Genomic DNA, 20,674 nt, shown 5'->3' with positions numbered 1-20,674 from the left:
AAGTTTGAAAGGAAGGAATTTTCTTCCTTCAAATTCATTATCTCCATTTGGAGGAAAGGCTTTGAATGGCGGAACAACTTCGCAGCCACATCAGTCCATTTTGCCGCTGGAGAAACTTCAAAAGACGATTTTCAAAATGGCGACAACTTCTCTATATCTTCGTAGTCTTGGCATCGTGCTGCAGATTCCTTCCAGAGATGGGACTAAAATTTGAAAATACTGCAATGTTTGTTTCAGAATTATTTTTATATTTAAGAATTGTTGAAAAGTGAATACATTCTTGAATTGCATTTCTTTTTCAAAGATATCCAGCTTGTGACTGAAAGAAGACATGTTTTGTATCAGGTCGTGTATTAATTTCCCATTTAAGTGTAGCTCGGTACTGGGAGCATCTGAACATTCAGACTTTCTTTCAGGAACGCTACAGATAAAATATTGCGTTCGTTTGCTAGGAACTCCAGATAAGTCCTAGCTTCTTGTCTACGAAAGAGGTTACCTCTTCTCTTGTTTGCCAAATACATTCAATCACTTAGCCAGCGAATATGGTTGTGCTGCATTGAGTCGGAATATTCAGATAGGAAACTCTTTGTGCCTAAGATCAGAAGTGGACCTCATAAAGTCAATCAACTTGGTCAAGCCACCAAGAGCAGGCATTGTCTGGAGGGGGACTGACTGTTAATATCATTAACTACTGTGCGTGAAACGTTTAAAGTCTACGGTACAGCCAAATTGATCTTTAAAGCTGCCAGCCAACTTTATAGGCAATCTTTAACGCTGTCAGACAACTTTAAACTGTATATTCTGATGATGCTCTTGTTCATTTGAAGAAGGAAACCGGTCAATAAAAAATACAAACTGCGACTTGCGGCTGTTTCCGAAAACTTGGCCAAGCTATCCATTACTCATATCAGAGTGGTATAAGTTTTCCACAAAGGGCTGCCTGGTGTATTGTGCGATGATAAGATACCAGCCCGGCATTCTTATCCTCCATTTTCTATACTGCTCTCTTTTCTTTGCCGATCATCGCTTTCCCAAATGATTTGTTTTCAACATCCAAAAATCACACGAAAGTGGACATTTACTAAAACGTCATATGAGTCATCAAGTGCTAAGGCGTGGCAAGGTGTCTTCTGCAGACGTTCGTGCAAACTGCTTCTACTGCCAGCAGCCAAAATTTCGGTACTTCTTGTATTGCTTGTTGCTGACACTGAATACCATGAACTGCGGCAACAACTTAATTTTTTCCTTCAAAAAGTACCGCAGTCACTTGCAACATAATTCCTTTTCTCCTATCTCAGAGTGTGGAAATGGCTTCTACTCTTTATTGAGCGCCCAACACACACGCAACACCTTTTCGGCAGATTTTGCTTACACGTTTATAGAGCTATTTTGTAAGGGCGTGCTTCTTTTGCAAGAAGGTGGAGATGCCTATAGATTTTTTTTTTTTTTTTTGGCGAGCTCCATTCACCACACAGAGGAAAATTTTTATGGAACTGTTGATGAGATTTTCGGTAGTGCCACTTTAAATTGGCACGTTTAAGACAAGCGACAGTTTTATTCCGTATGAGACAAACTGAAATAACTTCAGGCCTATCACGCAGCATAAAAAAAAATCAGTTCACTCAGTTAAAAACTTCCTATTGTCACTATCATCTTTACGTATTTTAGGAGGATCCATATCGATGCAAAGAAACGTTATTAGCTTATTGTTATCATCAGACCAATTAATGACAGCTCCGTACGAAGTCGCAACAACTCTTGACGAAGTGACGATAAACTTTGTTTATTTTATTTAGATTCGTTCTTTATAATGATACCGCCGCCCGGCATAAAGAGCGTGCCGACGCCCTCTAAAGGAGACGCTTCCATGCCACATGTCGCCCCCGCCGTGTACACCCACCCGGAAGACAAAATAATCATTTCACATCAGAGTTTCATAAAGCGGCGTTAAGCTTTCGTCCAAGTTAGTAACACAAAAATTGTGTTAAAATGAATATGCTTGCCCCGGTTATAAGAGGCTTCATAGGTTGCCAAAGTCAGTGATAGACTTATAAAATTTCCTATTTCATTAAATAAAACTTTTGCCTTCGGGTGGACAGAGCAAGTGTGGATCAAATACAAAACGCTGTGCCCGCGGGCCAGCTAGCTCCCATTCGCCTCCGCTCTCCAGCGCAACCCTCTTGCGTTACTCGGCATAGCGACTGTGTATTGAAACTACCTAACAACCGTCAAGAACTCAAATGCGTCTCGCTGTTACTTGTAAAATACTATTAAAAGTGGTAAGAGTGACACTCAAACGTATTGCTATCTACAAAAAAACTATTTTTTTTAAATAATTTTCTTCAATATACTTTCAAAATATTTTTGGCGGACCAGTTTTTGGCCTCCGCGATCCGGATCTGGATCTCGGTCCGCCAGTTGCCGACCGTTGGTCTAGAGAGAAAGAACATTACTAGTCCATTAAACACCGGGCATGCAGCCGCGCAAATAAAATTTCTTCCACTGATATTTCGGCAGCGTATCGTCCGGCCGTCCTCAGAGTGAGTCGCACGAGTCTTGCGACTCATTCTGAGGATCTTTGTTGATCCATTATGGACTGTGGGACAACGGCTGGCATGTATTTCTTGATGCAATAATTTAGCAAGAGCCGTATGTATTGTAGAAGTTTATTTTATGAACTTCTTTTGTGCTACCAGTCCGTGTCACCTGGCCACCAAGAGCTCTTTGCAAAGCGATTTGATTCACGGATCCAGTTATATGGCTCCTTCCGTGTATAGCGATTTTACGACTATGACGTGTGGGGCCTGAAGATGGCATCAGTGTAATGCCGAAACTGATAGTACTTAAGAAGTTCATAAAATAAACTTCTACAATACATACGGCTCTTGCTAAATTATTGCATCAAGAAATATATTCTGAGGATGGCCAGACCGTACGCGGTCGAAATATCAGTGGAAGAAATTTTATTTGCGCGGCTGCACGCCCAAAAGTTAATGGACTATTCATAACGCCGCGAAGAGTTGAAAATGCGCGTGAAGAACGTTACTGTTTAATGTTCCATCGTTATTGACAGATTAGAGACTGACAGCAACTTGGACTGAACAAATGTGGGCGAAAGAGTCGACTACACCCAATCTGAAGAATCATTCTGGCATTCAGTAAGAGATTTAAGGAAAGCATGGAAAATATTATGATGAGCCGATGAGGATATGAAACACGTTCTTCCTTAACATGGGGCAGCTTGCCTCAACTGTGGAACCTCGTTTGAAGAAAATATCGGAACTACAGTTCAAAGCTATAAGAATACATTTAAACCTTTCTTGAACTAGACTTTTTTCCAGAATTCAGCAACTTTAGTGCTTCGGATAATTGCTAGTTTTGAAACAAAACACATCAACACATTTCCACGCATTAATGTCTTACGCTGTAATTTTCTGGGGTAAATTATTGTTTGCACAACTTTTCTCTATGACTGATTGCACAAAAGCGAACAATTTCAGTCATATATGATGCCCAGCTACAGTCATCTTGCAGTTATACACTCCTGGAAATGGAAAAAAGAACACATTGACACCGGTGTGTCAGACCCACCATACTTGCTCCGGACACTGCGAGAGGGCTGTACAAGCAATGATCACACGCACGGCACAGCGGACACACCAGGAACCGCGGTGTTGGCCGTCGAATGGAGCTAGCTGCGCAGCATTTGTGCACCGCCGCCGTCAGTGTCAGCCAGTTTGCCGTGGCATACGGAGCTCCATCGCAGTCTTTAACACTGGTAGCATGCCGCGACAGCGTGGACGTGAACCGTATGTGCAGATGACGGACTTTGAGCGAGGGCGTATAGTGGGCATGCGGGAGGCCGGGTGGAAGTACCGCCGAATTGCTCAACACGTGGGGCGTGGGACATCGATGTTGTCGCCAGTGGTCGGCGGAAGGTGCACGTGCCCGTCGACCTGGGACCGGACCGCAGCGACGCACGGATGCACGCCAAGACCGTAGGATCCTACGCAGTGCCGTAGGTGACCGCACCGCCACTTCCCAGCAAATTAGGGACACTGTTGCTCCTGGGGTATCGGCGAGGACCATTCGCAACCGTCTCCATGAAGCTGGGCTACGGTCCCGCACACCGTTAGGTCGTCTTCCGCTCACGTCCCAACATCGTGCAGCCCGCCTCCAGTGGTGTCGCGACAGGCGTGAATGGAGGGACGAATGGAGACGTGTCGTCTTCAGCGATGAGAGTCGCTTCTGCCTTGGTGCCAATGATGGTCGTATGCGTGTTTGGCGCCGTGCAGGTGAGCGCCACAATCAGGACTGCATACGACCGAGGTACACAGGGCCAACACCCGGCATCATGGTGTGGGGAGCGATCCCCTACACTGGCCGTACACCACTGGTGATCGTCGAGGGGACACTGAATAGTGCACGGTACATCCAAACCGTCATCGAACCCATCGTTCTACCGTTCCTAGACCGGCAAGGGAACTTGCTGTTCCAACAGGACAATGCACGTCCGCATGTATCCCGTGCCACCCAACGTGCTCTAGAAGGTGTAAGTCAACTACCCTGGCCAGCAAGATCTCCGGATCTGTCCCCCATTGAGCATGTTTGGGACTGGATGAAGCGTCGTCTCACGCGGTCTGCACGTCCAGCACGAACGCTGGTCCAACTGAGGCGCCAGGTGGAAATGGCATGGCAAGCCGTTCCACAGGACTACATCCAGCATCTCTACGATCGTCTCCATGGGAGAATAGCAGCCTGCATTGCTGCGAAAGGTGGATATACACTGTACTAGTGCCGACATTGTGCATGCTCTGTTGCCTGTGTCTATGTGCCTGTGGTTCTGTCAGTGTGATCATGTGATGTATCTGACCCCAGGAATGTGTCAATAAAGTTTCCCCTTCCTGGGACAATGAATTCACGGTGTTCTTATTTCAATTTCCAGGAGTGTATGTTACAGGATTTACGCATTTTGTGTGCACCTTATGAGTAGCACTACTATGTAATGGCAATGCATCAACATCCTGCTGTTGGCAGAATAGTGACTAGATTTTTATCGTCTTCGTGTTTAATTTGTGTTAGACAGTTCAGTCATCGAATGATTATTTTTAATTTGATCAAAATATATGTTAAGAAGTGATTCTAAATGTGATGACAATTTACACTGTTGCTTCTGTTAAAATGTACCACCAACGGGGGTAATAACATTCTGTAACCAAGGTTACTAATATACACTGGTAGTGATACGCTGAGTGATCGCGAGGTTTGAGGCGTCATGTCATGGACTGTGCGTGCTCCCTCGGGCATGGCTGTGTGTGTTGTTCTTAGCATAGGTTAGTTTAAGTAGTGTGTAAGTCTAAGGACCGATGACCTCAGCAGTTTGGTCTCTTAGGAATTCGCACATTTCAACTGGTAGTGGCCCAAAAACTATGCCAGTAGATGGCCGTTCCATGTGGCCGACAAGGGTACAAAGGAAGTGGTGTTCACTTCTTTACTCTGAGACTGTAAGTCAATGTCTCGGGTTAAAACGCAAACATGTGTCTTACACAGTGAGAGCAAATAGCACTCTTGATGGTGATCTGTTGATCGAAAGCTTGTGCTTGGTACCTTCCACAACGCTTCCGAAGAGATGTACGAGGTGCATTCAAGTTCTAAGGCCTCCGATTTTTTTTCTCCCGACTGGAAAGAGATAGAAACATGCGCATTGTTTTAAAATGAGGCCGCATTCATTGTCAATACGTCCCAGATATGGCAGCACCGTATGGCAGATGGAATTTTACCGCCAGCGGCGAGAATGAGAACTGTTTTAAATACTTAAAATGGCGACATTTTCCTTACTTGAACAGCGTGCAATCATTCGTTTTCTGAATTTGCCTGGTGTGAAACCAATTGAAATTCATCGACAGTTGAAGGAGACATGTGGTGATGGAGTTATGGATGTGTCAAAAGTGCGTTCATGGGTGTGACAGTTTAATGAAGGCAGAACATCGTGTGACAACAAACCGAAACAACCTCGGGCTCGCACAAGCCGGTCTGACGACATGATCGAGAAAGTGGAGAGAATTGTTTTCGGGGATCGCCGAATGACTGTTGAACAGATCGCCTTCAGAGTTGGCATTTCTGTGGGTTCTGTGCACACAATCCAGCATGACGACCTGAAAATGAGAAAAGTGTCATCCAGGTGGGTGCCACGAATGCTGACGGACGACCACATGGCTGCCCGTGTGGCATGTTGCCAAGCAATGTTGACGCACAACGGCAGCATGAATGGGACTTTCTTATCGTCGGTTGTGACAATGGATGAGATGTGGATGCCATTTTTCAATCCAGACACAAAGCGCTAGTCAGCTCAATGGAAGCACACAGATTCACCGCCACCAAAAAAATTTCGGGTAACCGCCAGTGCTAAAAAAATGATGGTGTCCATGTTCTGGGACAGCGAGGGCGTAATCCTTACCCATTGCGTTCCAAAGGGCGCTACGGTAACAGGTGCATCCTATGAAAATGTTTTGAAGAACAAATTCCTTCCTGCACTGCAACAAAAACGTCCGGAAAGGGCTGCGCGTGTGCTGTTTCACCAAGACAACGCACCCGCACATCGAGCTAACGTTACGCAACAGTTTCTTCGTGATAACAACTTTGAAATGATACCTGATGCTCCTTGGCTTTTTCCAACAATAAAAGACACTCTCCGTGGTCGCACATTCACCAGCCGTGCTGCTGTTGCCTCAGCGATTTTCCAGTGGTCAAAACAGACTCCTAAAGAAGCGTTCGCCGCTGCCACGGAATCATGGCGTCAGCGTTGTGAAAAATGTGTACGTCTGCAGGGCGATTACGTCGAGAAGTAACGCCAGTTTCATCGATTTCGGGTGAGTAGTTAATTAGAAAAAAAATCGGAGGCCTTACGTAGATGCTGTGTTGGCTGTGTATTTCGCTCTTTCACTCCTATACTGCCATCGTCACAACACAGAAACATTTGGTTATCAGTCATCGGCTATGAACAGTCACATTTCGAGCACAACACTCATGTTATTTCTAGGAAAACTGCTATAATAGGCAAATAAAGAGCTCCTTTTCCATTTTTTAGCTGAACATTGACTGTAAATGTTGTGGCCAATAGTATTACACTACATAACGATTTTCTCTTCTATGGAAAATGTCATCTAAAACACTGTCAAATTTATGAATTTGTATTATACTTTATTTTATATAAATACTGTTTTCACATCCATTTAAGAAAAACATTGACGCCATAGTCTTCCACTTGCCGTCTGCCATTCTTGCTCACAACATATCCATCAGGACGTACTACCAGTAAGACTGGAATTGATGTGATGCCGTATTTCATTCGCAAGAGCCTGTAAACAACGAATTGTTTTTGTTACATGTTCTATAATCAAATCTGTTTGATTATATACCTTGTCTGTATAAAGAATTATGCGTCGGAGATATTTTATATCATCCCATAGAAGTCAATAAAAATCGTTGACCACTGATGCCAATTTCTTTGACCTAATCACTTGGGTGTGTACAAATCTTAAGAAATTACAGTTTAATAGTGCAATATACATGGTACATCTTTCTCAAATTTATCAATATACATGCAATATGACTTGCTGACAAGTACTCTTGATGAGCAACCACAGCAGACATACAGAACAGATAAATTAATAGGAAATATTTATGGAATATTTTGGAATTTCTGAGAGCAATAGCAGCAAAATTTGCAAGAACTGGAGAATTCTGATCTTCAGCGATTTGTTGAAAGAATTATAGCAAGTGCTGCAGTCATATTGTGGTTACTATACTTAAGCTTTCAAAATACCATCAGAGGGAGATGCGTGAGTACATATCAGAAGTCAATATCATTAAAAAAATTAACCCAAAGTTAATCATATTATGGGTCAATTGTATTTTGATAAAGCAGCCACTGATATGTCATTTTCTTTGTTTTGGCAGGCATTTGAATAACTAATAACATAGTTCTTGCTTAATTATATAATCTTCTGCTAATTTGCATGACATATACTCTGTGGGGTATCAATAAATGTACAATTCAATAGTCACAGTTCCAGTTTTATAGATAAGATATGCACCATTCACTCACAGATAAAAGTGTATTAAAATAGCATATTGTTTCATATCAAATTTGTTTGGTAACTGCATGAAAATCAAGAACATGTATCAGTGTACTGAGTAATATGGGTCAAGCCAACCTTTACTTTATAGGCTGTAGAATAAACCATCACAATAAAGCTCCTTAATTGTATTGTCAATCGTGGCTCCATTAAAATGAATATTCAGCGGTCCTTTGAATTGAAAGCTTTCATAAATATATATACATTAAAAGAGAAATATTTATGAAATGAGAGTACAGTAATAACACACCAATATTTGTGTTAAACAGACTACATAAGAAACACTGCAAGATTTTGGTTTCTGATTTACAAAGATGTTAATAATCCTACAGTAAGTGTTATTTAGACCACATGTCACATTAATAGGAACGTAAAGAAAGCTGTACACGTCAAGTCATCAGTCTTGTGGCTGGTTTAATGCTTCCTTCTTCTCCTTAACAGGATCCCACTTGAGATTCAAATTAAGACCCAATTAATTCAAGAACGATATAGAAAGACATTGTCATCCTAACTATTTTAGAAGACATCGTGAATATTGTAGACATGAGTTTAGTGTAATTAATTGTATGGTAGCTGCTTATGCATAAAGGAAGGAAGGAAGATTAGAGTTTAACGTTCCATGGAGAACAAGGTCGTTAGATATGGAGCAAAAGCTTATGTCAGGGAAGACTTGGGAAGAAAATCGGCGAAGCCCTCTCAAAGGATCCATCCAGGTATTTGCGATAAGTGAATTAGGGAAATCGTTGAAAATCTAAATCGCCAGTGGATTGGAACTTGCAACTGAACTCGGGCTCGTTTACTACCTATTTTTTCACGTGGCTCATCTGTAAAGGGGGTTGGTAGTAAACGGTTGCATTTGCGCCCCTATTATTGAGTAAGATATTGGCTGGCTTTTGAAGAGCAGTGAATTGAACTATACACGTTCAGATTGAAACTTACTTATTCAAAAGAAACACTTTAACGTTGTGGCCTTGCATTTTTAACTTCACAAATAATAATCAGTGCAATTCGTACACTGTTTGTCTCACACCCACACACTTTCACTTTGTTCCTAGCGTATCCTGGCGTCCATGCTTGCACTCACGGCACTTTGCCGCTCCCAACTCGCCACCACAACGGCCAACGACAAAAGACCCCGATTTTTCCCGCTCATATCCACAGTGCTCAGTCGGGTCACATGACACCACAGTAGTCAAAATAATCGCTAAACATGGCCACAATTCGTTTACAATATTTTATAATATATAAATACTTAAATCTAAATACATTATATAATGTTACAAATTATCACCACACTTATATAATTCGTTGCAATTAAAAGAAAACCAAAACACTACGCAACAGAACTACAACGCCCATCAAAACACAAAACAAGTATTTTCCGGTCTATTTTGCCCAGCATATTATCTCTGCTGCTGTGCTTTAAATTTTAAATTACCCGAAAGAGTTCCATATTATCCCCTGTTACATTACAAACTGTCGTCCTCCCAAAATCATCGTGGTGTGCTAACCAATGCTCCATCTCTGAGATTTTGCAACACGCTGAACATGGATAATTATTCTATCTCTAAATGAATGTCCAACATCCAGGACAGGGAAGCGACACTGAATCTTGGTACACTTCTTCACTCTATTTTGAAGAGACCATAACTAGATTTAAACTGGCTCTACACACTAAAAATCTTTGGTAGCCACAGAAACTACATTTTGTTCATTATTTTAACGCATATGTGATGTTGTAACTACTGGTATTAAAGGGTTATAACCTCTATCTAATGTAATCGTTGGGACACAGACCAGCATCGCTGGAATAACTGAAGGAAATCCGCATAGTTACTACAGTATAGAAGGTCAGAATATATAAACATAAAATGTGGAACTTATGGTGAATTTTTTCATTTGTCTTGTCAATAAAATGATTCAAATGGCTCTGAGTACTATGAGACTTAACATCTGAGGTCATCAGTCCCCTAGAACTTAGAACTACTTAAACCTAACTAACCTAAGGACATCACACACATCCATGCCCTAGGCAGGATTCGAACCTGCGACCGTAGCGGCAGCCCGGTTCCAGAATGAAGCGCCTAGAACCGCTCGGCCACACCAGCCAGCTCTAGTCAACATCCGCACTGTTGCTGTCACCAGGAATCTCACATCTCATATTGCTCAGTACATCCATTTATGCTATTCCATAATTAGAAGAATAGACAAAATAATTAGGTTTGATGAATTCCCATACAAGAGAAAACACAACAATACAGAGACTCAAAGGAACAGGAAAGGTGAGATTGAAAACACTGAAGAAGGAATGCAAAATATTAAGAAAAATCTAGGCTCAAACATACAGATGAACAATACCGAATCAGAGGTAAGGAACTCAGACAAAACACAGAAATCCACAGCGACATTAGAAGTCACAGGAGTAACCAAACAAGCTTCGTTCTGGCGTATTTTGTTAGTGTTGGTTGCCTACATCAGGGGCATGTATGCACTCAGGGGCAAACTTATTGTTGTCCTTTGACTGACAGGTACTTAACCTATTGTTCTCCATTGACTGACAGGTCATTAACCTATTCTTCTCCTTTGATTGACAGGTCCTTAACCTATTGTTATCGCCTCCACCCACATATTCCACATCTGCAGTGTGTTTGCTCTGTTCAGTCCTCCTGTTGGTGGACCCAGCTTCTAAAATAGAACACATCTTCAGATGTAACGTGTGGTTGGCCCACCTACGAGCCCTATCCCTATCCCACATTTCACACCTTTATTTAGTTGAGGGACAACCGATTGCGGTGTGTGCATCTAACAGTTGAAATACGTGGGGAAGAGACATTTGCTGGTTCTCTAGACATGAGAAACACCTTAGTTGACTTTGTAAATTATAGGGATGATTTGGAATCTGTTACATCACCAACATCGGTATTCGTGCGTGGTAATATCAGTTTCTTCTATTTTTTTCGAGTTTTCGAGTAAATGTCTTCACAGACAGGATAAGTTTCTAGGTACTCAGTGGTTTACAGCACGTTTCACCTTGCTAAGGTTTCAGGTTTATAGAGAACTAATTTCCAGTCTATATCTTTGGAATTATGTTGCGCGAGCGATACTGCTATGCAAGCGATATTGCTGTGTGCTTGATATCGAGAAGTATCACGAAAACGGTATGATATTCTGGCAAACTATGCGAAATTACGTATGTTCTTGTAATCGAAGAGTCTGGAGATGAGTGTAGAAAAGCAGGCAAGCATGCAGGTTGGGGCCAGAAGCAGTAAAGCTTTTGTGCTGAGAGGAGCCGACCCTGAATTTGTAGTGTTCTGAGAGTGACTTTGGTCCGCTGAGGGCGCTCTGGTCATGCATCAGGAGTGGATGACTACCCAACCTCGCGGGAAATATCTAGTGCAGCGAGGAGTTTACCTACACTGGATGTGCTTATGCTGTCTGTCTTTGCGGCATATGTATGAGTGTCTAGTAGTCGATAGCTATACAAATTATGTAAAAGGGGCGATTTTGTATGGTGCAGGATACGAATTGTATGTTTACTACATCGACATGGTACACAGTGATATATTATTGTATTGGAGATCCATTTCATGCTCTAATATTCAAGCTCCTATCCTCAGTGACAGAGCAGTGTAACTGAGTAAGAGTCTTTCCTTATTTGATGATCTGTAGGCCACTTTGCAAGGTTTAATTGTCGGTACAATATGGTGATTTGTGCAAAATAGTTTCTTGCCACTGAAAGTCTCATCTGCAGAAAGAAAAAAAAAAAAGGCAGACAGTGCTTTCACACTGGCGGCATCAGTAATTCAGCAGGTAAATTCAATAAAAGCCAGTCATAATGCTCCATTAACTCACAAGACATCCTTTGTGCCAGGACATAGGAGTGTCTACAGACTGATTTGAAGAAGATGGAGGCAAGGTATCTATGGAAAGTTCTGAGAAAGCAAGTGTTCAAAGGCAAGTTCAAGAAGACAATCTCTGGTGGGAATGCTGTCGCTCATCCGCCATTGTGGCATTAGGACATCACCAGACCAGTAGCTGTAGGATATCGAAAATTCCCGCCATATTTCTCTTCTGTAGGACTGTGCTTCGAATTCTGTTTGTGTAATTGTTCTGATTCCCCCCCATTCTGTGCTTAGACAGTGCTCTCTTTCTAAATAACAGGAATGCTTTTATGATTAACGGTGTTTTCGTGAGGGTGTACAAACATGATGAAGGCTTTTAGCAGTGAGAACTTTTAACGTTTCTGAGACGTACGCTGACAGCAGGACGAACATTTTATGGTGATGCGACAGTCACGTTGGGCAGGTAAACACGCTTGCATGGCTAGATGCAGCCTGCATGTAGTGTTAGGATCGCTAGGAACAATGCACCCTGTGCTATTCTAGGAAGCATTGGAACAGATAGGTTAAGTGCCAGTCAATCAAAAGGAAAGATCCTTTTAGCACAAAAATAGGTTAAGGACCTGTCAATCAAGGGAGAAGAATAGGTTAATGACCTGTCAATCAAAGGAGAACAATAAGTTTGCCCCTGAGTGCATACCTGTCCCTGTGTAGGCAACCCACACTAACAAAATGTGCCAGAACGAAGCTTGTTCGACTACTTGCAGATTCAGATTCTATGGACACATTAAAAGAATGAACAGCCTTACAAAACAAGTAGTTTATTGTTTTAACTACAGAGGCAAAGTCAAAACACATGTGATGAAATGGGTTGGCGAGATCAAAACTGATATGAAATTGGTTGGAAGTACTTCAGAAGATGCCCAAAACCTGTGAAATCTTCTGGTCCTGAAGTCATAAATGGCAAATTGACCAGGGCAAAAACCCACGAAGAAGACTAGGACAACAGCATCTGAAGAGAGAAGGGAAGTTCACTGGGAGAGAATGAAAGAACTATCGGCACAAGGCATGGAAGATACAGTCCTCTGAGTTCTCTGAATAGTCCTAATGGACTTATTCGCAAATAATAACAGAGCTCTAAGAATATCACAGTAACATGGAACTTCTTTAAGAATAGAACTGTATGTCGGACCAGCACTTCGTCTTTCACAGGGAAAATGCTCTTACTGATTATACACCAAGACACGGCCTACGATGCGCACACACACAGCCTCAATTATTCCACTACTCACTTACCATATGACACAGAAATTCCCATGGATGAAACAATATGAAGAGGAATGGCTTTGCGACAGCTTAGGTTTCCTGTTTCCCTGATGTATCTTTGAAGATGCAGTGGAAGGTGCGCTCCTGTGAAACATCGTGACAAATTAACACCACGTAATCGAACCTACTCGTATAACCTTTCTATTCGCAAAAAAAGCTCTTGCTGACTTTTAATACATAGAGATCATGTTAATGATACCTCTTTTCTGGCTTGGGCCATGATCTAACACCTTGCGCAAGTATCTGGTAGCCTGTGTTCGGATTTTGGGATGAGCTGCGGCCCAGGTTCTCATCATTTCTCGTAACCAACATATTAAGGAAGAGTAGCTGTTCAGTCTTTTCAGTCTCCAAAGTGACTCCGATACTGGCCTGGAGGCTGTTCAGATGTCTTAGTATGTCACCGAGTTGTTCCTCACCATGGCTCCACACGACGATTGTGCCATAGAATTTTTACGTTTGCAAGGAACGAAGTACAGATCTTTCTACATGTTCCAAAAAGAAACAGGCAACCTTTGCAACAAGTGGGCTACCATTGGCGACATCTTCCAAATGTTCGTTGAAGTCGAAATCCCCCACAACGTTATTGTGTCTCTATATTATAGATAATCTCAGGAACTACTGGTGGAATTTTACTACAGTTTTCACTAAGAGATCGAAAGGTTAGTGTGGAAGGTTTGGCTACAGAATTTTTTTTAGTAATGATGAGTGCATAATAAATATATTTTTATCTGTGTCATACTTAACTGGCGTTGGGAGTGACCTCTCGTAATAATGATGGATGCTGGGAAAAACCGACCAGTTAAAACCAGTTTCGGTATTTTAGTTCTGAATAACCGATATTTTTCGGTATTGGTCTGTTCTCTATTATAACACGGTTTCTTTTATTTTTACTAATAACCGGGTAAAAAAGCCAAAATATCAATAAGTCAATGCAATTTTTCGTTTTGAAATAAACCTTTTTAGAAGAACGAATAATTTTTATTCCTAAAATCCGTATTGTCTTGAAATATTGCGTTATTATAGAAAATGTGAAAAGCGATCAGCGATATTTTAATAACAACGCTGACAGAAACGAGCAACAAACACACGGCATAAGAACTGGTACAACACTGGTGAGACAATGACCTGTTACTACGTGGTACGTGACTACATGCAGTGCGCGAGACTTGCCCCATACGGTTTATATGGTAGTTACTCGCTGTTGTTGTCGAGCTTTGGTTGTGTTTCAGAATGGCACAATATCTAATCTGGAAGTATTTCACGAAGTGCGATATTAATGAAATACAATACCACATTTACTTTAAAATATTAATAACAAGAGAAGCCACAACAAAATTGCCACATCATATAAGGAGAAAACTTAATTCCTTCATAGTCTACAATAGAAGTACACCCATTAAAAATGTTTTGCATCAGCTCGGTTCCCAGAACTCCTGAAGATAGACGTTGTCAGTGGATATTGTATCACAGACACAGTCCCTTTGACTGTTCAGAGATGTCACTAAATCCGCCCAAAGGTGTAAACAACCATGCATGAGCAGCGCCTATTAGACGAAGGCGTTCCGACAGCTGATCAGTTCCAGTCATCCCACCAGCAAGAAGGTACACGGCTCGTGTTGTCTGTAGTTCACCCATCCCTAGACGGTCAATACCGCGGTTCGATCGCGTCCGCATTGTTACTTTGTGTCAGGAAGGGCTCTCAACAAGGGAAGTGTCCAGGCATCTCGGAGTTAACCAAAGTGATGTTGTTCGGACATGGAGGAGATACAGAGAGACAGGAATTGTCTATGACATGCCTAGCTCAGGACGCCCAAAGCCTACAAGTGCAGCGGATGATCGCTACCTACGGATTATGGCTCGGAGGAATCCTGACAGCAACGCCATCATGTTGAATAATGCTTTTCGTGCAGCCACAGGACGGCGTGTTACTACTCAAACTGTGCACAATAGGTTGCATGGTGCGCAACTTCACTCCCGACATCCATGAAGAGGTCCATCTTAGCAACCACGACAGCCTGCAGCGCGGTACAGATGGGCCCAACAACATGCCGAATGGACCACTCAGGATTGGCATAACGTTCTCTTCACCAATGAGTGTCGCATATGTCCTCAACCAGACAATCGTCGTAGACGTGTTTGCAGGCAGCCCGGTCAGGCTGAACGCCTTAGAAACACTGTCCAGCGAATGCAGCAAGGTGGAGGTTCCTTGCTGTTTTGTGGTGGCATTATGTGGGGCCGACGTACTCCGCTCGTGGTCATGGAAGGCGCTGTAACGGCTGTACGATACGTGAATGCCATCCTCCGACCGATAGTGCAACCATATCTGCAACGTATTGGCAAGACATTCGTCTTCATGGACAACAATTCGCGCCCCCATCGTGCACGTCTTGTGAATGACTTCCTTCAGGGTAACGACATCGCTCGACTATAGCGGCCAGCATGTTCTCAAGATATGAACCCTATCGACATGCCTGAGATAGATTGAAAAGGGCTGTTTACGGACGACGTGGCCCACCATCCACTCTGAGGGATCTACGCCGAACCGCCGTTGAGGAGTGGGACAATCTGGACCAACAGTGCTTTGATGAACTTGTGAATAGTATGCCACGACGAATACAAACGTGCATCAATGCAACAGGACGTGCTACTGGGTATTAGAAGTATCAGTGTGTACAGCAATCTGGACCACCACCTCTGAAGGCCTCGCTGTATGATGATACAACACGCAATGTGTGGTTGTCATGAGCAAAAAAAGGGTATAAATGATGTTTATCTTGATCTCTATTCCAATTTTCTGCACAGGTTCCGGAACTCTCGGAACCAAGGTGATGCAAGACTTATTTTGATGTGTGTAGAAAGTAGCTGATATGTTGACTGTATCTACATGATATGCCTTTATCTGCATGTAGCTTTTGAAAACGGACAAATTAACGTAAAAAATAGTTCTTCAACTTCGGTTTTCCCCCGTTAGTGCTGACCATTCGTAATGCCCAAGTAGTGATATGATGCTCGATTGTAACGTGATTTATGAGCAGAGTTTCAAAAAATTATAAGCAATAGGAGAATACTTACGATATTTGGTAGTACTTAACCACTTATCACTTTTCGAGAAAAGCTGCAAACTGTGGATGGACAAAGTTTTTTCTTATTTTCTTATTTGATTTAATATTTTGATTGTAGGTACCTTCAAACTGATTGAGTCAAATTTTACAATCTTTGTTCGATTACTGTGTTTACTGCAGGAAACTATAGGCATAAATCCCGAAACTAGGCTGTTTCAGAAACCGGTCATTTTAAGCGGTTTTAACACTCGGGCTAAATTGGCACTGAAAAAACCGATATAATCGAAAACCGCTTGTTTCAGCATTAACGGCCATCCCTACAGAGGAGGCGGTGTCTAGTAGGAATGTAGTAAACAATGTTTTACATAGCGGGCTAGGTCTCGACCTTGATGACGGAGACGTCCAACATCCTGTCACCTACTCGTGGTTTCACCATCCTTGAACCATTTTCTATAGATGCTCACCACAGTAGCTTCGCCATTTCCGAGATGCCCGTTTCCAGGCGCCGTACCATCAGTCTGTCCTTTGTCAAAATTGCTTATGTCAGTGAATTTCCTACATTTCGGTACGTGTCGTCGCTTGAGTGGTTCCTCTTTCTTATCTGCTCCACTTATACGGAGTGTTCCACAATTTCTATTACAGATTCAGGGCGTAGAAGGAACTTTGTATTGTATTGTATGTTATGTTAACCGGGGGCCTAGAAACGACGGAGATGCTCCGTCCCCCGCCACAGCCGCAGTGGTCCACAACCCCACGACGACTACCGCAGCCTACGGCACTCCTCCGCCGCCCCACACCGAACCACTCTTTCAGGGTTATTGTGCGGTTCGGCCCTCTGTGGACACCCCCCCCCCCCCTCCAGGGAAAGTCTCACACCAGACGATTCTAGCCCCTATGTTTGCATGGTAGAGTAATGGTGGTGTACGTGTACGTGGAGAAGTTGTTTGCGCAGAGTCGCCGACATAGTGTAGCTGTGACGTAATAAGGGGAACCAGCCAGCATTCGTCGAGGCAGGTGGAACCACAGACTGGCTGGCTCAGTGGACCTCGACACAAGTCCGCCGGGCAGATTCGTGCCAGGGACCAGGCGCTCCTTCCAAATCCGGAAAGCCGTGCGTTAGACTGCATGGCTAACCAGGCGAGCCAGAAGGAGCTTAGTAGAAAAAGTTTTGGTAAAAAAAATGTACCGTTTGTGTTGTGCTGGCAGAAGAGCCAACACCGTGTTACTGGAGGAGGCCGAAATGCACGCGTTTTAGCTCACGCAGGCTGGCATGAGGAGGGAAGAACTATATTGACGTGAGGTCTGGAACATGACAATGAATTAGAATTCAGAAAGCGGACGTAAGTAGTTCGATACTTAACTTTAATCCATTAATGATGAATGTCGCTCTTGATGGTATATGAGTCACAATATTAGCTGTTCACATAGTACTTATAGTAATTGAATATGGCGTCTTGCTAGGTCGTAGCAAATGATGTAGCTGAAGGCTATGCTGAACTGTCGTCTCTGCAATTGAGAGCGCATGTAGACAGTGAACCATCGCTAGCAAAGTCCGTTGTACAACTGGGGCGAGTGCTAGGGAATCTCTCTAGACCTGCCGTGTGGCGGCGTTCGGTCTGCAATCACTGATAGTGGCGACACGCGGGTCCGACGTATACTAACGGACCGCGGCCGATTTAAAGGCTACCACCTAGCAAGTGTGGTGTCTGGTGCTGACACCAGAGTTTGAATACAGAATAAGTTTGAAGATCGGACCACTTTCAAAAATCCTTCTTCACGGTATGAGATGGTAGACCTGGACAACTAACATATCAAGAACATTTTGCGGTTCGCCTCAGTTCATTAGGCGAATCGGGTGGCTATGACATCGGCGTCATTACAGTATCATGTTCCTGGATCAGTGGTTCCCAATCTGTCTGACGCTGTTAGCTCTGATTGCCATAAGAAATTAACTAATAGCCCCTTCGCACCTCACTCCTCCATTATTAGCATTAGCGTCTAACTAAATCTTGGAATAAAAAAGTATCTTTGGACACTTTCACCGTTAAAATGACGAAAGGCAAATGATATTTAATATTTGTGGGTGTTTTATTAAACCAAAAACTAATGAGTCATTTGGTACTGATTGTTCCTCACAACCTGCATTTATAGAATGGTGAAACATTTCCCAGTGCATTCCTAGTTCTACCTACAACTCCTCCTAAAAAAGAAAAAAGCTAACTATCTACAGTCAGCGTAGACACTTGTTGCGAAATATGCTCCTCCTCCACCACTCCTCTCCCAAGTGACACTTTATGCTCTATTGCTGGAACTACCTACAACTCTGAGAAGGCATTTTCATGAAATATTGAAGCGTACGTGATGTATATGTCTCAACTTACCTCTCGTAGATACGTGGTACAAACTACGAAGTATGTGTGTAGGGGTGGGTTAAACGAAAAAAGTTATGTCCGCACATTCGTTTTACAACCTCTAACCTCCAGACATTGTGTCATCCGTTAATATAAGTGTTCGGAAAAAATGTGATTATTGGAAGCTTATATAATCAGAATTACAGTCTTGAGAAAAACTAATACTCTTTTAAAAATAAATTTAGTGATGTGACCGAAACACAATTGAACACTTTCGTTTTTATCCCTCAGAACATTACATGTTACTGCTGAGGGGGTAATTACCTCTACGTTGGAAACCACTCTCCTAGAACCTCTATTCCACAATTCTGTCGTTGCGAAATAAGCAGTTATCCTGCTGAAAAATGCCGACTATAACAACAGCTGTGGGAAACTGGTACTTTCGTGACTCGGAAGGGTGACTACAATTTTCCACGGAAGCGCACCTACATTTGTGATCCGTGTTCATCAAAGCACGCATAGCAGATTTGGTATGCGATCAGCTTCTGTAGAGCACAGGGGTCAGAGCTAATTTTCTCCGCTGCACATATTGTGAAACGGGAAATTCGAAAGTGATCTGATTTTCAAACTTATTTTACATCCAAACGGTAAACTTCTGGATATGGGTTCCTTACGAAAAGTTTATCTACTAGTTCCCATCTACAATCCCTGGAATCCGGTAATGCGAACTATGAAACGCCCCATAAACTTCCCTTACCACTAATCGTGCCCCCAGCGCCACTAGGTGGCATTCGGTTTTGTGGTAGGCAGTGATTAAAATGTTTTGGTTCGTCAGTGTATAACTATCATTGAGGATATGTGACTATTCTTGTCCAGAGATGAGCTTTCTATGGACATGTGGTTCTCGCCCTCTTCCCAAACTGCCACTATCTTTCCCCCAATCTTACTCATCTCTTTCCCTGGCTGACAGAAAAGTGTGACAAGATAGAGAAATTAGAGAAAGAGGGAAAATACGATTTCATGTACAAAGAAGTAATGGATTTGACATTCAGAGAAAAGAGAAACAACAATGGACTAAAGGAAGTAGAGGCAGCAGACGGTAAAATGGTGAGTGAACCCCAAGAAATAATGAGAAGATGGGAAAAATATATAGGATGGCTATACGCTGCAGACAGCCGACCAAGTGAAGAAGATCTTGGGATAGAAGAAGAAGATAAAGTTGCAGATGATGACAAAGGAAGTGCAATACTAACTAGTGAGATTGAAGAATTTATGAAGGAGATGAAAAACGGAAAGACGATGGGAATTGATGAGATTCCTGCGGAACTGTTAAAGTCATTGGAGAAATAAGAGAAAAGGGAGTTCACTGAATTGTGTAATCAAATACTGTATAAATGACAGGAAAATGGCCAAAGGACTTTACAGAAAGTATCTTAATACCTATAGGAAAAAAACAACAGCAAAAAGTGTGAGGGACATAGAACAGTGAGCCTGATATCGCATGCACCCAAAGTCTTGCCAAGGACGCTCAACAGACGGCTATATGGAAAGCTGAATCGCATAATAGGAGATGAACAATTTGGTTTCAGGCGAGGAGTGGGAACCAGAGATGCCATTGGGCTACTGATAGTGATAGGGGAGAGGTACATAGAGATGAAAAGGAAGGTGTATGTTGTGTTCATTGATCTTCAGAAGGCTTTTGACTGTGTCAGATGGGACAAACTGATGGATATCTTAACGAAACATGGAGTTGACTGGAGGGATAGACGGCTAATTAGAAATTTATATTTGAACGAGAGAGCAAGAGTAAGAATATGAGGTGTGATGAGTGAAGAAATTGAACTGGGAAGAGGTGTAAGACAAGGCTGTTGTGTATCACCAACACTGTTCAATATATATCTGTAGGGAATTATTAGTGAAAGTTTTGATGGAAGGAGAGGAGTTTGTATAGGGGCCGG

General features: G+C 42.6%; 1 protein-coding gene across 1 annotated transcript in view; it reads right to left on the bottom strand.

Annotated features, from left to right (window-relative positions):
- Positions 1-7,222: 7,222 nt before the first annotated feature.
- The window catches only part of LOC126088419 (nucleoredoxin-like protein 2), a 67,201-nt gene continuing 53,749 nt past the window's right edge, over positions 7,223-20,674 (bottom strand). The window contains 1 exon segment of the mRNA XM_049906560.1: positions 7,223-7,358. Within this exon segment, the coding sequence (XP_049762517.1) occupies positions 7,223-7,358 (136 nt within the window).

This window comes from Schistocerca cancellata, chromosome 6 (genome assembly GCF_023864275.1).
Source record: "Schistocerca cancellata isolate TAMUIC-IGC-003103 chromosome 6, iqSchCanc2.1, whole genome shotgun sequence".
Lineage (NCBI taxonomy): Eukaryota > Metazoa > Arthropoda > Insecta > Orthoptera > Acrididae > Schistocerca > Schistocerca cancellata.
This window is presented reverse-complemented; position numbering and strand designations above follow the sequence as displayed.